We start from the raw sequence: 21,580 nt of genomic DNA, 5'->3' as shown, positions 1-21,580 counted from the left end.
CCCAGTGTAAATATTGAATTCCTTTCATTTTGTATTTGTTGATTATCTTGTTGCAATAATAACAACATCAGAATAATAATGCACAAGTAGAAGTTTCAGATCTTACTCATGCCTCTCTAAAACAACAATTATGTTATACATTTGAACTTTTTCAGCTACAAAAACTGAAATGTAATGTCTAATTTTTGCTACTTACTTTAAAAAAAACTTTAATTTTAACTGTTATAAAGACGTTAAGTCAACCATTCAATCGACAAAGTTTATCTAGCTATCTATCTTACAATGTCAAGCAGAAGGACTGGATCACCAACTTGAAATTTACATCCAAAAGAAAGACAAACTCAACACAGCATGAGAATATCTCTGTTTTTATTTGTGTATATATGCATATACACATATAAAAAATAAGCACATATGTACAATGATAATAAATATCAACATGTTTGTACAGGTGAAATAAGTTACTTAACATACTTTAAAACATATAAGATTTTAGATGAGCAGAACTGTGGCAAAAATAAAAGGTGAGAAAACACAATATTACAAACTATAGTGCGAGAGAAACGGCACAACTCGAAGCCTTGGTGAAAAAAGCTGAAACAGAAATCACATTAAATACATCACACATGCATTTTTCTCGGACATCAGACTTGCATTCTTTGAAACAAAACAGATTTTTATCATAAACCAAATTTATTTTAACAAAGTTAGGTAGGACGTTACTTAAGTACCAGTGTTTTGTGTTTAAAAAATATTTTTGGGGAATTTAAGACAACAACTAAAACACATTCCACTCTGTCTGCTTTGAATCAAGAGCCACATTGTTTTTTGGTAAAGGGGAATGAAAAATAAAAATACAGTTTTGGTTTAACAAGCAGCCTCAGAGAAGATAAGGGATCCACAATCAGGACCAGCAGATCACCAGTGACGTGTAAACATGAAGAGAACGAGAAGTCGGTTAGCCTCAAGCACATTTGTTTAGTTCTGCTGGAGGCTAAATTGAGCTGTGAATAAAAAAAAAGTGACCACATCAGCTCCTAGTGGTCAAGAGGACGGACTCTGGAGACTCAAATACGAAAACACTTTTAATCAAATATGATAAATTGAAGCATTTGAACAAGAACAAAACTGTCTGCAGTCTACTTTGGCTTATCCAAAGGTGAAGAGGCACAGAAGAAGTAAACAATGGAGCCATGAAATCCTGTACAACCCAGAGCCATAAAAACAGTTGTTTTTAGCAAAGTGTTTCACAATGTTAGCATCTGCAAAAGTCCAAAATAGTCAATATAAAGATGCACTGGAACGAGGATATCAAAGATGTGGTGTCCATCTGCAGTGGATCATGCAACACACGAATGGAGTACCTCTTCTACATCCATCTGTACACAGTGAAGCAAAGGATTTCCTTTTTAAATAATCTTGCTGTGGTCCTGGTGGAGTTAGAGACGTCCTGATAAAAAGAGACAAAACTACAGTTATAATCAACTCAAACTTTCACGTGAAAAAAGACTGTTAGTCACCTGAATAGTAAGTTTACGAAAGTGACAGGCAAATTAAGACATCTTAAATCAATTGCTTTGAAAGTAAGAGCAGCATTATTCCTTTTTCATCCATATTGTCTATGATCGGTTTCATGTAGTATAAATCAGTCTCTAGCTAGTATTTTAAAAATGTTCTTCACTACATACATTTGTTTTTGGGCCTTTGGGTCACTTTGACCCAGAGATAACAGAAGGGTTAAGGCAGAGCCTCACCTCAATGCAAACCTTTTAGTAAAAGTAATTAAGAGTTTAATCATGAAATCCAGTGTTTCTCAATTTAAGATAATAAGAGATTGCAATTCAAAATATCAGTTTAGTTGTGAAATCCATAGTGTCTGGAGATTTAGATAAATTAGAGTTTGAGTTTTTTTGTGGTATCTAAAGTAAATAATTAAAATAGCGATTTGAGTTAAAAGAACTCATTAAACATCAGAATCCACAGAGAATAGAGAGCAGAAAGATGGAATTATCGAAGGTTTTCCTTAAGCTTCTCTTCATTCTGCTCAGATTGAAAGGTTTTTTCTTTTTTAATAAAATGTTTTGCGTGTCTGCTTCAGGCAATGTGCTGCTTGTTTCTTATCTCATGGCACCAAAGTAGCTTTTTTTGTCTCCCTCCATTCCAATGTTCAATGATTTCCAAGACAGCTATTTTGATGAGTATAGGAGATTGACCAAATGGTGTGGAACACAATATCAAAACACTTTTCAGGCCTTGGACTTTCACACAAATGGTTGACTGGAGTTTGTTGTTATTGCAGTGAAAACAGATCAATTGGCGTCCTGCTCCAATAGGTTTTATAATCATGATGAAAGAGCTCTTGATACTTAAATTTAACTTAAATAATCAGAACTTTGTTGTAATATTCTTGTTTTTTTTTTATTTGAAAAAACAAGATTTTTTCCTATTGACATTCGTATCAAAGTATAAATCACAAGAAATGTTATGTTAAAGCGATATTTACATTATTTATTAAAACCAAACAATAAACAAAACCTTGTAGTTACGTTTAAATACATTTTATGTATTTAAAATGTGTTTAAAAACTCACACAGTTGTACAAATAAGTTAAACACATACACATATATTAATGTTAGTGAATCATAGTTGTGAATTGTTTGGAGGGTTCTTTTAACATACCTTTCACATGTTCTCCAGCTGCATCCACAACGTCTGTTCATCAAGTGTGTGTTCTACATGGCTCCTCCTTGCTTATGTCCACAGTAGCTGGTCAGTCTTGGGTTGAGGGTCATGTTCCAGGAAACCATTAGTCCTCCATGATTCTTGGCTCTTAGAGAACTGTGTGTGTTTGCGAGGGGGCAGTTCATCTTGGCAATGTAAGCCCCCCCCCTCAGGTATAAAGCACTTTTGTAAAAACATCCAAAGCAACAGAGCAGCTCTCCCTCTACATTCTGCATGCTAATGTCTCTTTGTCGCAAACAGAACTGTCCGTTCATTTGGGTAAAATCCAACATTGGTAGGAGCTCCAAACAGTGAAATCAATAAATCTGCAGCGCCCCCTGGAGGACATCAAACTTGAAGGTGCATGAGTGGGTCATGGCGCAGGCCTGTATCGTTCGATTGTCCGCCACAAAGAAGAGCGATTGCCATTCTGACTCGAACCCTGCTGTTGTCCGTAAAACATAAAAAAAAAAAGATCAAGTCCGGATCAAACCAACTATCACAACTAAACAGAGGGGATAGAAGGGTAAATACAACATCAACAAAACATCTGGAAAGATTTTCCTTCAATTAGAAAAATGTCATTTTGTTCCATTTTCACTTCATTTCTTGACAAACTTCCTCTCTCTTGTCACCTCCGTCCAGCATCCTTCTACGAGGACATGATTGTCGTCTTGCTTCAGAAGTAATTAGTCTTTTTTTATACCTCTCTCAGGCTCTCAGCTCACAAATACAAAAGAAGGGAGACATGTCTCCGCTTTATAAGTGCAGTAGAAGCTGAAGACCACTCAGAAGAACGGTTGCGAGAGTTAGCTCCATATTTTCAGTCAGCTGTGCTCGCCATTCTTCGCCTCGTCTCGCTTGGTCCACTCAACGGAAACTAAATGTGCCCTTCAGAAAACATCACTTGTTTGAGTTCCGTGCTGGAGGACATGCCCCTCTGCATTCACTTTTTAAATACACAATTTACACAAGTGGGCGACTGAACAAGTCCGCAAGATCACTATTTCAACAGAAGTGCATGTTGGCGAACACGTGGGTGTTTACAGTATGTTTAACATGCTATCAAAGTCTACAGTGGGCCAGACAGGCATTGGCAGAGCGAGAGAGTTGAGGGTCTCTGAGAAAGAGAGCAGGCGTTCTCAGCAGGAGGGAGGTAGGTTGGTTGTTCTGTTGTTCCATTTAGGTAGGCTTAGACGGACGACTCCTCCGGGTTGGCGTCCGGCAACACACTCCTCTGCTGCAAGGTGCGTCTCAGCTCCTCCTTAAAGGGGCTTGAGTAGTCGTTCCCGCCCATACCGAGGCCTGTGAGCCCACCGCCCCCAGCGCCAGCCCCGCTAGCCCGTTCCTCCCCTGCCGTGCTCAGGTTGAGGCGAATGTAGCCGTTGCTACCAGAGCCTCGGATGTTGGTGAGGCTGAGACGGCTTGGGGAGTGGATGGGCTGGCCCGGGATGGCGCTGGGTGACGCTGTGCTGCTCACACTGGTGGGCCCCAAGGCATGTCCGGGAACGATCTTAAGCGAACCATCTGAGTAGTAGTAATTTGCCCCTGTCTCCCAAAAGCGCTCCTCATCGCTCGGCATTTTGCTGGGCACAAAAGTGGGTGGCTCTTTGGGGAGGGTGATGGGGTAAACCAGGGTACTCTCCAACGGCTTCATGTCCGCTCCCTTTCCCAGGGCAAGTTTGAGCCTCCGGCGCAGGTAAAGAGCTACTATAAAGAGTAGCAGGCATGCTGCTCCCAGGGTGATGACCAGGACCCAAAAGAGCCCCATGCTGCTGTCCGGTGCCCGGGCCTCCATGAAAACCGGCGCACTGGCCACCACTGCCACCTGGTAGCGTTCTGTTTGAAACTTCACACCTTGCTCCTCCGAGTAGCAGACGTAGCGACCCGCTTGCATCTGACCCGCTTCGGGAACAACGAGAGCCTTCAGGGTCTTGTCAAATCGTGGCCCTCCAGCGTCGGGGTCACCCAGCAAGAGTTCACGGTCGTTGAAAAGCCAACAGGGCTGCGCCAAGTTGGACACCAGCTGGCAGGGAAGCACCATGTCGGAGCCCACAACCACAGTGACGTTCTTTAAACGAGAGTGCTCTGGAAGGGAGAGAGGGAGGATGGGGTTGATGGAAAATGAGAAGGAGAGGAGAAGGAGGGGACGTGGGTTAGTGTATCATCCATAATCGTTTAGATTCATATTCTGCCGAAGTCATCTATCTTCTACTTAATTCAATTTATTCCCTTCAATTTAAATGAGTTCACTGCTTGAGTCTCTGCTGACTTGCACCAGCAATGACTGCTAGTAACCACCTTGGGCCGCTACTGAGGCATGAACTGGTACTTACCAGGACTGGGGATGGAGACAGGCTTGTCGAACTTGGCTTTCCCTCGGCTGAACCTCTCCAGCATTAGGTCTTGTGACAAGGAGGAGGTGGATCTGCAGAGAGATAAAGGAAGAGATGAAATTAACAAGATCATCTTTATATTGTAAATTTAATTATTTACCCCAATAAATCTCCTTCCACACATCTCTTACTATTACACATCTAACCACTAGTACTACCTGAAACCCAACGGACTATTATAACAAAATGGGATTGATTCTATTGGGTATACCAAAGATAACAAGATCCTAGTCTAATAATAACTGCTTCTAAATATCACCCCTTGTTACATGATGAAGTTGATTAGTAATATTTTTGTCAAGAGAGACAATTGATTAAGTATCTTGTAAATCTACAGGCAACTGAGATGATAATGATGATGAGGGAGAGGTAGGTATCTTATTTTAATAAGGAGCCAGGTCTGAAGCTGGAGTGAAGCTGAAATGTAATTAAAGTTTAAAAAAATGCAACATGATTTAAAAGAGACTCAACACGATAATACGTGAATGAAAAATACTAGTCCCATGAACTGCAATGCTTTATGTGTAAAATCTCAGATGCTTGGTCACATGATTTTCTGTGTGGGTCATCTAGACAAAATTCAGCAGTGAAGAACATTGTTAAAATAATAGCTAGAAAAGTCTACTACATGAGTCATGACTGTTCATTAAATCATAAATACAACTATACAATTATAATAATGTCAAATGTTACACTTCGTTACTTTAAGTTACAGACTTCAAAAAGCATTTTGATTATATTGGCTACTGAATTGTAGGAACTTCGGATTCTTACCCTCGATGGAGATCGATGCGGACGCAGGCGCGGCCCTCGCTGTCCCAGGCGCAGTAGGGGTCCCGCGCCAACAGACAGTCCGGCTGCGACTGGTAGCGACTGCAGTTGGCTAATGGAAGCTGCAGAACCTCTGAGCGAGAGCCGATGTAGACATACTTCTGTGGACGGACCAGGAGGAGAAGATCCAGCCATGGAAGAATGAGAAGAGACAAACCGAGAGTGAGTGACTCGGTGTTGGAGGAGATAATAGGATAATCACTCTCCTTTACAATTACATTTACCCTGCAACCCCTTTCCAATCCAATCTGGATTGGATTTTCTACAAAAGCTGCAATAAAACCTCTCCTAAGCCAACATTAATGAGATAAGCGTTGGGCTTTAGGGCAGGGTGCACCCTCTCCAAATTGCATTGATCGGCAGACATTGTTGAAGCATGGGGACATGGTCGATGTCAACAGAGACTCAGATGACGAGCAGGAAGAAAACAACAGTGACACAGGTTCAATTCCCAGCCGAGGATTTTTGATTTATGAGCCGCAACTGATGTCAAATCAAACAACGTTGATAAAAGCATTTGGCGATGGGCTTCATGCCGACTTGTTGTCTGCTGCCTAAAGAGCTGTGACAAAAAAGTCTGACATTGTTTATGGAAGAGTTGTGAAGGAACCCATAGGAGATTTAGACGCTTCTTTCGAGGGATCTGATGGGAGGTTGAACGAGTTCTGAAGGTGAGAAAAACTTCGCTCTGGATGGACTATTAAGATGTTTCACTTCCATCTCATGGCTTACAAATGTGTTATTCATGAACCCTTGTTTGATAACTTTTTACAAAATGTCTCCACATCTAGCTACTGCCAAGCTTAGCTCCAATAATGAACAATCAAGTTATGGTCAGTACTGGACATTTAAGGTGTGTTGCCACAAGGAAATTAAGTTTTAAACTCCATGACAAGAAACATGCTTGTTGCATCTGATTTAGCCTAATCTCATAGTTGGTTGTCTTATCTTTTTTCATGTATGAAAGAAAGAAACTCTTGCTGTTTCCTGAACCACTTACTAGTTTATGTCTGACTATCAATAGCAGTCGAGGATCAGGGAGAATTCAAACTCAAAAAAGAGCAGAGAATTACGGGATATCAACAGGTGGTTTGAGAAATTACTTGGCGATGGGTTCCGTTTGGGACGATATATATTTGTCGTGTGCTCTCCACTTATAATTAGTGTCCTCTTTTGTCTCGAATCTTTGAAGTTGTTGAAGTAGAGCAGTTGGGAGTTATAATTACCTTGGAGCGGGAGATGGTCAGGCTGTCGACGGGCTGGGCGTTTTCAAACAGCTGGATCTCCTCGATCACATGGGCTTCCGTGCCCAGGATCACCACTCTTTGCAGCCAACCCTCAGCTACACGGGAGGAAGAAGAAACACAGCTTAACTTCATGTCCGTTTGAAAGTGAGGCCCCTGGATGGTTAGAATGAAACATTTATCATATAATTCTAAAGTAGTGCTGATGAAGCTTCATGACACCGTGTCCTCTTCTGGTTTAATCATCAGCAGAAGATGTCTTCAAAATGATATTGTGAATAGAAAAGATATTGAAGATAAAAAAAATAACAAAGGGTGACCTCTAGTGGTCTGCTTCATGAAGCTTCATCGACCAACCATCTCTACTTAATTGATCAGGCAGTGATTTCTGATACGACAATGTAAATTAATTATAATAAATTATTTCAGATCCACAATAAGCCATTAATTTTCACCCACACTGTTCATATCCTTATATTATTGCACCGAATTAATCTTATAAATCATAATTCTTTTTGGATCATTGATGACCTAGAGTGCACAACACACAGTTGAGCAGGAACATGACTTTTTTGCAGTGATGCTTCTGTAAATCAGTGGTGGATCCAGATGGATATTTGGAACACCATTATTCACTGAATTGCCAGGAAATGTATTGTTTATACCGACATTGAAAATGTAGTAAAATCATTTTACCTTATTTATTTACTTTTATTTTTTGAGTTTGGAAATAACTCATATTCTTAAGTATAATTTCAATATCACAAATAGCGAGAAAAAAAAGGGACAATGGCTGTCTACACAAGTTCTGCCCTCTCTTACCACATCAGGTGTTGCAACCTCGCAGTTAATAGAAAATAAACCGGGCGCTCCAGTTGGCACTGTGAGAAAGCGTCTGTTCATTTCCTGCATGACTAGTGGGGATGACTGCACTTGGCTCGGGCATCGGGAGAGAAAGCGTGCGACTACTTGTAAGTCCACCCATGTGCCCTCGTGGCCTAACCGTTGCCAGCAGAGAAGCCCTGAGTCTGCTGATGTGTTACTGTCGGGAGCTACAGTGGCTCTGAAGTGAAGAGAATAATAACCCGTCCCTCCCGTCAGCCTGCATAAAGACGAACAATTGTTGAGAGGTGATTTAAAACCAGCCGCGACTCCACATTCACGCCTGAAAAGGGACTTTTGCACATCCACCCGGTGGCAATCGACGAAAGCTATTAATTAATCTGCACATTCATTAGCGTTTCCTTTGATGCGTGAAGATGGATCTCGACATGCAAATCAAATGGTTAATTGAAAGGCAGCTAAAATTAGGCCAGATGGCATGTTGTGTACTTCCACTTCGCCTAAAGCCAGTACCTGTCCCTGTCTGCCGCCATTGGCTCTCATCATCTCCACAAATAGTGTGCGACTCCACACCGCACACACACACAGACACACTCTTCATCACAGAGGGGGGGTTGAGAATAAAGTGTGTGTACTGTGAGTATGTTCACAGAGTGCAACATGTTGTGAGATAACACACAAAAAACAACATTTCATCCGCAAAAGATACAACCTTGGAAAAGACTGTGATAATGATTGGACAGAGCGATGATGTACCACTGCCAAAAACAAGATTACGTATATGCTGAGTCTATTTCCAAGTCGGCAGATCTACAGTAATGTGATTGCAACTGGGTTTGTCTACATTTTCAGGTGTGTTTATAAGAGTGTTTCAAAAGTAATGTGGAATAATACACTGTGTGTGTTGTGAGTTTCCATCAAGGCAGAAGTCGAATGAAATGAAGAACAAAAAAAAAACAACCTTGATATCATTAGAAAAATATTTAAGAATTGAGAATGTATAGTATCTACAAGCAATGGTGTTATCAATCAATTATTAATTTATTGTAAAATATTTAGTGTGTTGTTCATTTTGCAATATAAATATGTCAAACAAAAAAAAAAGAGTATAACATTACCCCCCAGGGCGGAAGAAGAAATACAGATCACAAGGTCAAGAATAAAACTTTATATATTTAATAATTTAATTTAAATAAGCATTTCAATCACAAAAAAGGGCAAAATGACAATTTTATTTAAAGTGTCTTATCATAACAAAGTTATCTCAAGACACTTTAAAGTTTAAGTAAGACTATAGTGGGGAAAGGAAAAACAAATCCCAGCAACTCAATAATGAGTCAAACACAGAAGGTACAAAGAGCAGAGAGTCTTTTGTCGGGAACTTTTGTACGTCATTAATCTTACTGTTTGTACAATGGCCACAGAAATCCAGGTAAAATGGTTTATATGGTGGATCGATTATTAATGTATCCAATGGTGGATTTGTTGTTGTATATTTTGATAAAAGAAATAAAGGTTAAAATGTATTTCTTTATCAGACAAATTAATTAAAGGACTTGTTGGCCATTGATAAACATATGGATGTGTCTAAATCAGGGATATTCAATGCTAAATCTGGATACCTAGTGGCGATCTGCAGACCAGCATCAACCTGACAACAAATGGCTGCCTCAATGGTGGGTATAAAATAAAAGTGCAATGTTTATAACAGTGATTCCCGACCTGTGGGCCGCGGCCCCCTGGTGGGCCGCAAAAAGTATTGCAAGTGGGCCACAAAATCGTTTCCAAAATGGTATAATTTTGTTGTGGGAGGATGGATGTAATTATATAAAAATACACATAATAATGTACAAATGTTAAAACTCGTTTAGTTTAAAAGGATATTAAACATATAAAAATATTCTTTTCATTATATTGTTTTTTCCTTCAAGTACATGTGACAAGGAAATGAGAACGCATTATATGTCTTCGTATGTACGGGGTCGGAGGTCGGCCGCAGAGGTTTTTAAGACTTAAAAGTGGGCCCTGAGTTGGAAAAGGTTGGGGACCACTGGTTTACAAGATAAACAGTTTCATCCACATACCTGTCTGTTTCAAAAGTGAGTGAAGAAACATCTACCTGTGCCAATAAACAGCATGTTGTAGGCCCGCTGGTCAAGGGCGCTGACCCGATCCACCACCAGCCGCGTGAAGTTGACTCCCTTGGTGAGCAGAAGGGGGCGAGCTAGAGCCTTGTCCTCCATCAGCGGGTGCTTCTTGGCGAAGTTGAGCGTGGCGTCTGGAAGCTGCAGGGAGCTGCTGTAGCCGCTCTCCCTGTCAGTGTTGGTGATGCACTGCAGAGGAGAAGGAAGCAGGAGGGGAGAGAAAATAAAAGGGAGGAAGGAACGGAATGACAGGGGGAGGAGAAGTAAAAGAAAAGTTTGAACGAGGGAAAAAAGGAAGTGGTTGCAGTTAGAATTTGGATTGTTTGCATGTGTTGATTCTGTACCAACTAATCCCCTTGTGCCTCTGATTTCCTCATTTCTTTTCACACATTTGAACATATAATGCAACAACTTTCAGTAGGTTGTGATTCTACGTAAAATATAAACATGTAAAACGTATTTATAAAAATTAACTATAGTTATTGATTTGGTTAAATTAACATTCGTTTCTATTGAAATATTGACACAAAATAATCTTTTTAAACAAAACAAAATATTTCAATGTATCACAAAATAAATAAAAAAGTATACAGTCCAATCACTAAGTATTAAGAAAAGAAAGAAGATTTTTTTATTATTATTTTAACTTTTAACTTTAACTTTATTTTAACTAATATTTGAATCTTATAAACACAAAATGGAAAAAAATGTGAAAAAAGATCTTGGCGAGAAAAAAACAAGGTCAATATGTATTTTATACAAGTGTTCCTATCTGTTATTAAAAAGTTTGATAAAAAATAATCTATAGTCTTTTATAAGGCATTAAACAATGTTAGAGAAGATAGCAATGATTATCTAAAATTAGTTTTAAAGCAATAAATCTAAAACTAATACTAAGGACTAAATAAAGTCTTGCTTGGATCTCATGGCGAAGACAGAATAGACGTGAAAAACTCTCACCGATCCGGGTCGTGGGCTGGGGACCTGGCCAGAGAAGCGCCCCCACTTCTGCGACGCGTCCCTGTACTCTTTATAAGATCCTTCGAACACTTTCTTCACGTCGTTGATCTGGTACTGACAGACCGCAGACACGTCCACGTCGCCCCTGAAACATGACAGCGAGGCAGGAAGTCAGCGGAGCGCGGTGGTGAAAACAGAGCGGGACATATTAGCTGTCAGTGTCCTGATGAAAATATGACGTTTCACCAGCTCCGGAGCAGAAAATGAGAAACAAATGTCAATCTCGACATCGATCCTGGACCCCTTCTCGCGGTGGAAAATAAACAGCTGGATTTTAAAACTAGTGAAGAAGGTATTGATTAGACTTTATCTCCAACCTGCGCTCTGTGACAAACGCTTGGCCGTGTTGTCATTCAGGTAACACATTTCATTTAACAACGAGGTTTGAAATGATTTTTCAACCCCCAAAGTGAGACCGAGATTAGGTATTGATGCACAAACCACACGCCCTTATCACACTTCATCTGATGTCTAATATATTGGATTGCCAGACTTAATTATAAAACTGATTTGTTTGTTTGTTTTACGCCTCGGAACGAACAATGTCTTATTTAGTTAAACTGAGGCCTTGAAAACAGAATAAAATATCATTTGTGAATTTGCTTCTGACTGAGCAGACGAGGTAAACTTATTTGACAGAGCGGGTACAAGTTATTAGCTGGAATTGCAGCAGGAAGAAGTCCATGAATCTAAAAGTCAATTCAACAATTGTATGAGGGAGAATAAGAAGATTGTTATGACAAATGGGGGGAAAAGAAATTAGATTTGAACAAATTAACAAATGGCTGGAAAATATGCTTGCCATCGGCAGAATATCACAAAATTTGATTTCCTTTAGTTGTGGAGGATGTAACGACTGCTGCCATCTAGCGGTAGGACGTTTAATTGCAACAAAAAGATGAATGAACAATATTTAACTGAATGGCATAATGTTATGTGAAACCTTTCAATGACTTAACTGAAAGAAGGAAACGTTTGTAATATTGAAGGTTTCACTATTGGTAGTCACATGTTTCAACAAGTACTCATGTTTTAACTAGTACTCTAGTACACTAGTGTGCTCAGTGGGAGCAATACTTAGCTAGGATAGTGTAAAATATAGACAATTTGGTCGGAACAATTCTTTTGAAATAGAAAATGAGACATAAATGTGTTTTTCTTTTGCCAGAAATAAATAATGAAATGTAACCATATGCAAAAATTATTAGAAAAAAAGAATTTTTACAGTTAGGTAGAAAAATGTTTGGAAAAAAAATATATTTTAAAACTAGTAAAATAATCATAATAAATGCTGTTTAAAAATGTATAAAACTATAGGCAGAAAATATAATGATGAAAACTATAAAAAGTATGATTAATAAAAAATAAATAAAATAAAAATGTCTTCTGTGTTGTTTACCATGAGTTACCCTGTGAGTCTGTCTAGATCTTCAGAGAACCAGCAGGTCAACGAGCTCACACTTAAAGGACACCGACGGCCTGTCAGCCAGTTAAAAGCTCCAGACTTTCCCGTCAGATGATGTCTTGAACTCGTGAGTCGTCATTTACATAATGTCCAATTATCTTAATGTTATCTCCGTCAAAGCCGGGGGGCTTAGAGAATCCCTGGTGGGTCACACGGAGGGAAAAAAGGGATTAAGCTTCTTTCAACTGCGGAATAAAGAAACAAAGCTTCAAGTTCAATGCTGGTTCACTTTGGAGATATAATATCTATCGGAACAAACCACAAAAGAGCCACATCAAAGTGTCGGCGACGAGGGACTCGTGGAGTCGACGACTTTTGTCATAAAGCTTCCATTTTCCAATCAATGGCTTTTTGATTAGTCGCTCGTTTACAAACACAATGATAAAAACAAATGTTAGCATTGAGCTCTAAATCATTTGACTCTTCCATCTTAGTTTGGATTTAAAAAGTTTCATTCTTAATACATATTTAAGCTTTAGATTGACGCCAATTGTGATGAGTTATGATCCGACATCTGCTCGCACAAATGGATGTGAAATCATGTTTGTTTAATATCCTATCAATAAAGATGATCCTAATCATGAGCAGCATGAGGAAGAGAGCCGTAAGATTACGACCACCTGAACCTCTAATGGGGCCCGGAATAATTTATCCTTCAACTAAAACAAACGATAAAGAGACCTCAGTGTGCAATTATGCATCACACGGCTAAGCTAGCTCCTCTCATTGTCGACCTTCTCTGTAGCAGGTGGTTTGAAGACGCTTCCATGATTGGTCCTCTGACATTCCATCGCTAACAATGCATTTTGACTTTTCTAACAGAAACTGAATCTTTTTTTCATGGAACACACATTGTGATCATGTTTGTCACCTCATGAATTATTTTTTGTCCTTTACTCGTAGTAGGATATTTAGAAAAAACTGTGTATTTCTTTGTGTCTTATTCACATGAAAAAGGTAAATATTTATCTTTAAAAAAACATTTGACATATTCTTGTCAACTTATATACTGAGAGGAACAATAAAAAAGTGGAAAAAAACAAAAGTTTTATTTGTGTGAGCTTTGATTTTAAACAATGCGCTTTAGCCCCACCCACTGAAAAACGTTTTTCTGGAGATTAAATCTTGTTTACCATAACCATGCCCACTCTTCTGTGATTTGTCAAACATAAAGGTTTGTTACCGAGCGTCATCAACACCAAAGTCTCCAACTCCAAGGGACTCATTGAATAAACAAAGTGGGGTGCGATTACAACTGGTCGGAAGAGGAGTGAAGCCATTAATACGCCATAATGGACTCCACTCTTGTAACATCTCATTCGCCGAGATTTCAGACGGGGGAGAACTTACTAAAGAAAGTAATAAGTTCAAAACACGGTCATGATGAGGGACTTACTGCATCTTGGCGAGAAAGACTTCAACATGTACTATATGTGAGTGAGTCAGCACGTTTTTAAAATGGAAAACCAAAGAGTGACTCTTGTAAAACATAAAAATCCCTGCAGTCTATTTGAGATGCTGATAAATTAAAACCCGGGACTCTTTTATCATGAGACGCCACCGCTGATATTAAAGCCAATAAAACACAGCTAAGCATGCGTAAGTGGGTCAAATCCAAATAATCCCATTAGTGTCACTGGAAGTCCGACTACACAGAAGAGCCAATTATTCAGCTAATATCCAATAACAGGAATGCATAATTAGTCATTCCGAACACGACCCTTCATTTTAATAACAGCCTCTGATCTGACACTTGGGCGCAGTAATGTAGTGTCTTGTTGTGGCAGTAGAAGTCACCCACGCCAGATTGAACCCCCTGAGTCACCCACTCACCACTGAGCGTGGAAGATGCCGTAGAAGGTCGTCCCGCGCCAGTCTAGTCCGGGCAGCGTGTACACGGCGCGGAGGTTATTGAAGGAAACGTGGCGCTCCGGGAGGGAACACTCCAGCCGAGCTTTTTGGAAGGTGGTCCACTTTTTCTGCAGCGTCCTAGTTCCACCAAGATCACCCTGAGAGCAGACATGGAGCATTTTTCATGAGCGGCTGAGCCAGACAATGCTTGTCAGACGCAAAACTTAAATATATACATTGTCAGAACCCCTGAACATTGAACATTGTATCGGTTTCATCTGATACAAGTGCCAAACGTGGCAATGCTTAAAGAAAGAACACTAAATAATATATATTTCTCCTTTATTTTGGATAATAAAATACTTTTGAATGTCTTCCCATGGACATAAACTTCACTATGTTCTGTCAATATTGTTTTGGGGATTATTTTTGACACTTGTAACAGAAATTTTGTCCGTATAATTGAAAACTTTTTAATAAAAAATGTTGACGAATTTAATAATAAGGGATGAAAAAGTGACTTGATTTTGATTGAAACAGTTTTTAAAAAACGCCAACACCTTGCTTCTTCTTGGCTGGATGGAAAAGATTAGAAGCTAAAATAATGTCATTAATTATTAATATTAATTGCACTCATCATTACATTTTTATCTTTGTATTGTGATGTGAATCAGTTTTTTTAGTCTCTAGCTGTACCGTTTCTTTTAGCAAGTTTTTTTTGTATAAAAAATAGACAATTTAGATTAAAGAGAATTAGATTTAATGATAGATTAGTTTTATTTATTCAATACAGATTAATATACATTTATTAATTCTCTTGAATAGCATGTTTGGTTTTAACCCAAATGCTTCTATTTTGATGCTACAAACACAAAGCTTGTTTGTCTTTGTGTTTCAGATTCTAAGGTAATTTTCTTTTATCACATTTTCATTCACATTATTTAAATTCTGTTGCTGCAGGTGACACATCATAAATCGAATGTGATACAATCTTATCAGTTTGTTGTCTTATGAACTCCAATTAAATTGTTTTCATTCTCTTATATTTATCACGTTAAGCAGCCAAAGGTGAAAGTCAATAATCATAGTTTTATAATCAAAGAGCTGGTGATGCACGAATGAGTCTGTCAAGAGATAATTCTCCTCCACCTTCACATTATCATATCAGCCAAATGAAGCTCAGGTTGACTAGAAAATGAAAACAATGATGAAATATAGTAAACAGGATCTAATGTTATGTGAAAGATTAAAATGATAATACAATGACAAAATATATTTAGTCATCTTAAGTCAGCCGGGGGCAGAATTTGAAAAAAGGCAAACGCTCAATGTATTCTTTTTGAAACTATTTGTCGGATTTATTGTCATTTCCCATTATATTTCACCGCCTGGTCAGCAAGACCTTTCTCGCTCTTGTAATTGCACATTGTGTGAAATAAACAAAATAAAAATGCTAATTCTGCTTTTGCAGCACGACGACACAAACATTTGTGAAGAGGCTGCAATACCAATATCAACAGGATGTGTTGAATTATTCAGCGCTCTGGAACTCATCGTGTGTGAGCATCTGTTTCTAATTTCTTTCAAATAGCTTTATTGTTCATAACAGAGCAGACATTTAAGACTAATTGCTGTTAAGCATGCATCGCTCAACTAATGTCCTCAGACTGTTAGCAGTCTGTCATCTTTCCGCTAAGGTGTCTCAGACTGCGAATGGTACTGGTGACGCGTCGGCGTGTGACTGTGACACTGTGACATAATCGCTCTTGATTTCTCACAAGAAAACATCAATTACTTCAGTCTAACTGAGCACATTTGTTTAATAATTCAGGAAATAACATTAAGTGTGTTTTTTTTGCTCATTACAAACATATACTCGTTATGAAGGAACAATCCAGAATAAAAGTCTAAACATTTGAAAGAAGCTTCAAATGTATTTCATTATTTTTTGTGTGTAGTTACAGTGAAATGATTCTAATAGATCACAATTAAATATAATTTACCAAGATCTTTTCACTGTGCATTAACATTTATCTATACAATTTACCATTGAGCCACGTAATGTGGCAGCATCTTAGACAAACGTATATGTTAATAGTATCCAAATGAAGCCCAGGTTGATTTTACCGTCAATGACAACCACCCTTAAATTCCACTAAATCAAACTTTGAGACTTTAAACCAAACTTATAATTACGAAATGGAAAGTGATACTTCACCCAAAATTCAAACACCCATTTTCTACTCACCCTCATGTCGAGTAAGAGTTTTAGAGAGATTATTTTCAGTGTAATCTGTTCCTTTTTAGATTTAAACGCAAAAATGTAAGCTAATTAAATGTTGTGACACCTCGACAAGAGGAATTGTTAAGAAAAAACATATATACGTCTGTATATTTTAAGCGTGTTTGTAGCGGAAGTTGCAGCTACAAGTTTATCTTCATTCAAACACATTTCAAGTATCAGTGCGCAGTATCTACACTAATGGCCTAACAATTCCTCGAAGATGATCACAGCTCAGCTCCGGTTGCTACAATAAAATGAACAAACATTTTGGCAATAACTCTTAAAAAAGGAACGTATTACTCTGAAAATAATCCCAACACTTGAGGCTAAGTAGAAAATTAGTAAAGTTTCAGTCTCAATTTTAATTATCTGTTAGAAACTTTTGCAACAAACCTGATCGCATATTATCATTTTTTTTGTTTGTTTTTCCTAAACACTCCTTGTAATGCTGTCAGATTTTAAAAAAAGTAGTTTGTGCTATCTGCTTCGATTTCCTTTTACAGTCAATTCTGTCTCCAACACCACATCATCCTTTCATTGAAGTTAAAGGTGTTCTAACTCTCGATCTGGACATTAAAAGAGGGAAATAGGGATGATGCACGGAAACTTAGAATCAATTAATCCATTAAGGCATCAGAGATGGAAGCGTTGAGAACTGACTCGATGCAATGTGCACAATTCTATCTGACTCATGGATTCTCACTTGAAATGCTTGCTGGTGTCTGAGTCGTGCAGTGTCAGTTTTGTCAGATTTGCAGAGTTCAGGCAAGTTCATCCATCAGAACCCCCCCCACTGCATCCATATATGGCCGCCTCCTGTTGCACAGTGCATGTGAAAGCACACTCGCTTGCTCAGATTTCAGAACTGCTGCCAAAACAGCTGTGGAGAACCAAACAACCGCCGATTTCAGGCTCTGTGTGCATGAAAACTATGATTTTGCTCCGAACCTGTTTCCAGACAGATCTGTCCTGCTGAGCTAAGAAAGAGTCTTACACATGGAAACTTTGATACCACTTTTGTGCCACAATTCTTGCATTTAGACCTTGCACACCATTTCATTTCTACCGATATTCGGAATAGATTCAAATGGGGTTTTGACAAATACTTAAGTGAGAAAGTCAGTATATTATATTCTTATTTAGTATATTATATTGTTATTTAGTATATAATATTTCGCTTTCACATCTTCCACAAATCAAATGATAGAATCTCTTTAGTATCAGTAGAAATGTTAGAAATAAATTCAACATACATTTGAAGGAAGAAAATCGCCTATATAATCCACAAACAGTAGAAATGTTAGAAATAAATTCATCATAAATTCATCATACATTTAAAGGAAGAGAAACTCGCCTAGATAATCCACAAGAAACATGTCAGCTTCCTGTTACTTACTGAAGGTATTGCAGTGAAAGAAAGCAATAACAAACTAAGAATAGTGACATTTTTGACATTATGGCCTGGATCAAGATAAGGTCGTGCAATTGAAAGGTTACAAAGAAAAGGTGAACAGAAGGAAGGCTTACCAGCATCCCTTCTTTGTGACAGAAAGATATATATATCTACTGAAAATCAAGATCAAGCAAGCTTTTGCCCTTCTGCTCCATATATATATATATACATATATATATATATATATATATATATATATATATATATATATATATATATATATATGGAGATGCATTCTAAGTAATTGCATAGGAAAGGCTTTGGACTTTGAGTAGTAATGAGTTGATGAAGCTTCATGGCGCATTATCTTTATTTAAAGAGCCCAATAGATGCCACTCTCTTCTCTATAATATATTGCTTTAAACTTCAAGAAGCTTCAACAACTCATCAGTAGGTTACAGGGTCGCCCCAGGTCTCACCCTTATAATCTTGCAACATCATTGTAAAATAGGTGGACGAAAAACAAGTGTCAGATTCATCCTACGGTTAAGAAGACATTGTATGGTATTATATTACCTTGCAGACTCGAGCGACTCTGGCCACGTTGAGCTCCGTGTCACAGTCGAGCTCCAGAGCTCTCTCGCTGAAGAAGAAGTAGATCTTGTCATCGTCTCCGTTCTTGCTGCCGCTGCTCTCCCGGACCAGGGCCGATCCAACGAAGTCTGGCTCTGCACACCAACATCACACATTTCTCCAAATGAGTTTCAGTAACTTTGGATACACTATCCTAACATTCTCCACTGCTCCCCATTAGTGCTCCCTCCCTCTCAACCCCCTCGTCATCTATTACACCTTCTTTGTATTCAGCGCTGTCGCAATTCTACAAAATGCAGGTTTTTAAAACGGTTAGTTTGGGCTTTTGCTGCTGATCCAAATATGACCTTTAAAAAGCAGAGGCATTTTTGCAACAGTATTATAACATTTCCCCGTAACCACTCTTGTTCTTTCCCCGCATCAACGCCTCCAAAGCAGCGTTTTAACACCATCGCGGGACAGCTGAGGCTCAACTGAATCGCTGAATGCTAATTTAATGCTTTTATTTGTTAGCAGCTGCTTGGAGGACGGTGAGCCGGGTCCCAGCGCGAGGCTGTTTTTAATAAAAGCTCTGTATTGGAATGAATAATGAACTGACAAAGGGGTCCAAATGGCCTCATCTGTATGTTCCTCCTTCCCTTCCCTGTCTGCTCTCTCCATTCACCTCAGCGCTCGCTCTATCGGCTCATCAACAGGCCTAATGTCGGTTCTTTCATCAGCCATTTTTCCTGGCTATGACCTCATCTTCTTTCTTCCGACCTGTTTCTTTCCCCACCCTTGCTCTCCTAATAGAAAATGATTCTTCAGCGTAGCAACATTCTGCCTTATTTCCTGCATGTCATTTTCTCCCATTTTTGGGGGGATTATTTTCTCCAAATAGAACTTCTTTTTTTCAAGAGTACATATTCAATTTGCTGTCCTCTTCCTGCAGGCTTTACTTAGAACAAGTAGCACCGCAGATACATTTGTCTTCTCAACATAGCCAAACTACAGTGAACAGTGAAACAAGTGAAAAAGCTTTCTTGCGAAAAATACATTTGACCTTTTTGGAAAGTGCTCTGCCAGCAAGATTTGCCTTGACTTTTACATACTCAAACTAAAATTTGGTGGAAATGATTTTGATATGGAACGGAAAAACAAAAAGTCTCAAAAATAAAATAAAAGATAAACAAATAAATAATGATCTGTAATTAACAATAGTTTTATTTAATTAAATTATTTTGCAGGTGAAACAATTATATATAAGAACAAATATAGCATCTTCATGAAGTTATTTATTGGTTTGTCACCCGATTCACTTCCGGGAGTGACCGAGGATTATTTTCACCCCAACAACTAGAGCAGACCTGGGCAAAGTGCGGCCCGGGGGCCACATGCTGCCCTTTGACTGTATTTATGCGGTCCTTGTAATGTCAAAGTATGATCATGTATAAATGGTTCTAACGCATTATATAGTGATTTTTGTATTTATTATTCATTTACAACACTTATTTACCTTTTCCCTCCTTTTTGTGTATACTTTTTTGAGTATATATTAATCCCTCAAAATATTTAAAGTTAGTTGAAGAAATGTTTTGAAAAAAACTCATACAAGAATAAAATTGCAGCTTATTAAGCTTAATAAATGTCACAGCCTAATGACGCTTATCCTTTTTTTTAGGGATTTTCTCGTCTTTCTTTTTCTCGACGGCCCCTAACAACATTCACAGAATTTAATGTGGCCCTTGAAGAAATTGAATTGCCCACCCCTGAACTAGAGCAACATACCGACTTGAGTATCAAGACAACTTGTAAAAAGTAATTTAAAATTGATTAACTTTATCTTGTTTTTTTTCTCACATTTCTTGAAATGGGGAGAAGACATAATTTTTTTAGTAAAATCATACCAATTTGCCATAATTGTGTGACATTATTATTGACGTTGTATAAACCGCATGGAATCGAATAAGAAAAAAGGGTTTTCTGTGCCATCTGTCTTCTTGAGCCATCCGTCTTTCAAATTTGGATGAATAACAACCAGCAGGAAGGTAATTTACATTTCAAGGCAACTGATGAATTGATGACAAAATGATTACACTCTGGGTTGTGCGATGTTTCCATCGTTCTTTCCTCTGTGCAGTTATTATCGAGCGAGTGGCTGGAGAAGCTCTACAGAAGTGTGTCCAGGACTAGTCGCTCAGTTGTCCCCATTGATAAAGTGCTTATATTATATACTCTCAATGCTAGCGCAATTCTCCGTTCATATTGTCTTCTACATGGTCCTTCGAGGATGATGTTAAAGTTACTGTAGCTGTTCTGGACAACCTCACTTTAACAAGAATATTTCCAAAACCAAAGAGCTCCACGCTGCACACTATAGTTTCAAGATAATAATATAAAGTCAATATGTTCTCATCTTTGTGTCTCCTTCAGCACGCAGCAGTCATATCTCATCTCGCTTTATACAAAGATGATTTCAGCATAATAGAGGCTTTAAGTGTGTATCAAATCTAAGACTCATTTAGAAGAACAGTAGCCATTTAAACAAGAACAGAGGTAAAAGTTTCCCTCACAGAGATACTTAGAATTGGGTGGTGCTGCAATAGTGATGTCAAACCGAGTATTTAACCCAAGGACAAAGCATTTAGTTATCAATTCTTGTCACTCGCAAAGTCACTCAACCTCCCACATACTGATTTTAAAACCTTTCACTCTGGAGCCACAACCGTCTTGTAGACCAACATATTTTGACCTGCCTGCGGCGAGTAGAGGTTGAAGGCAGTTAAGCTCCACTGTTGATTGAATTGTTGAGCTA

At 38.5% G+C, this 21,580-nt stretch overlaps 1 protein-coding gene across 1 annotated transcript in view; it reads right to left on the bottom strand.

The window, feature by feature from the left end:
- Nucleotides 1–352: 352 nt before the first annotated feature.
- sema4c (sema domain, immunoglobulin domain (Ig), transmembrane domain (TM) and short cytoplasmic domain, (semaphorin) 4C) overlaps nt 353–21,580 on the bottom strand; it is a 96,008-nt gene continuing 74,780 nt past the window's right edge. Inside the window, exons 9-17 of the mRNA XM_087796706.1 lie at nt 18,769–18,920; nt 14,498–14,673; nt 11,140–11,284; nt 10,155–10,368; nt 7,175–7,290; nt 5,892–6,049; nt 5,058–5,149; nt 2,680–4,809; nt 353–1,450 (exon numbers count right to left, since the gene is read on the bottom strand). Of these exons, the coding sequence (XP_087652832.1) occupies nt 3,914–4,809; nt 5,058–5,149; nt 5,892–6,049; nt 7,175–7,290; nt 10,155–10,368; nt 11,140–11,284; nt 14,498–14,673; nt 18,769–18,920 (1,949 nt within the window). The 3' untranslated portion in view covers nt 353–1,450; nt 2,680–3,913. The remainder of the gene's footprint in view (nt 1,451–2,679; nt 4,810–5,057; nt 5,150–5,891; nt 6,050–7,174; nt 7,291–10,154; nt 10,369–11,139; nt 11,285–14,497; nt 14,674–18,768; nt 18,921–21,580) is intronic.

The sequence above is a fragment of the Callionymus lyra genome, chromosome 1, assembly GCF_982586985.1.
Source record: "Callionymus lyra chromosome 1, fCalLyr1.hap1.1, whole genome shotgun sequence".
NCBI classification, from domain to species: Eukaryota; Metazoa; Chordata; class Actinopteri; order Syngnathiformes; family Callionymidae; genus Callionymus; species Callionymus lyra.
This window is presented reverse-complemented; position numbering and strand designations above follow the sequence as displayed.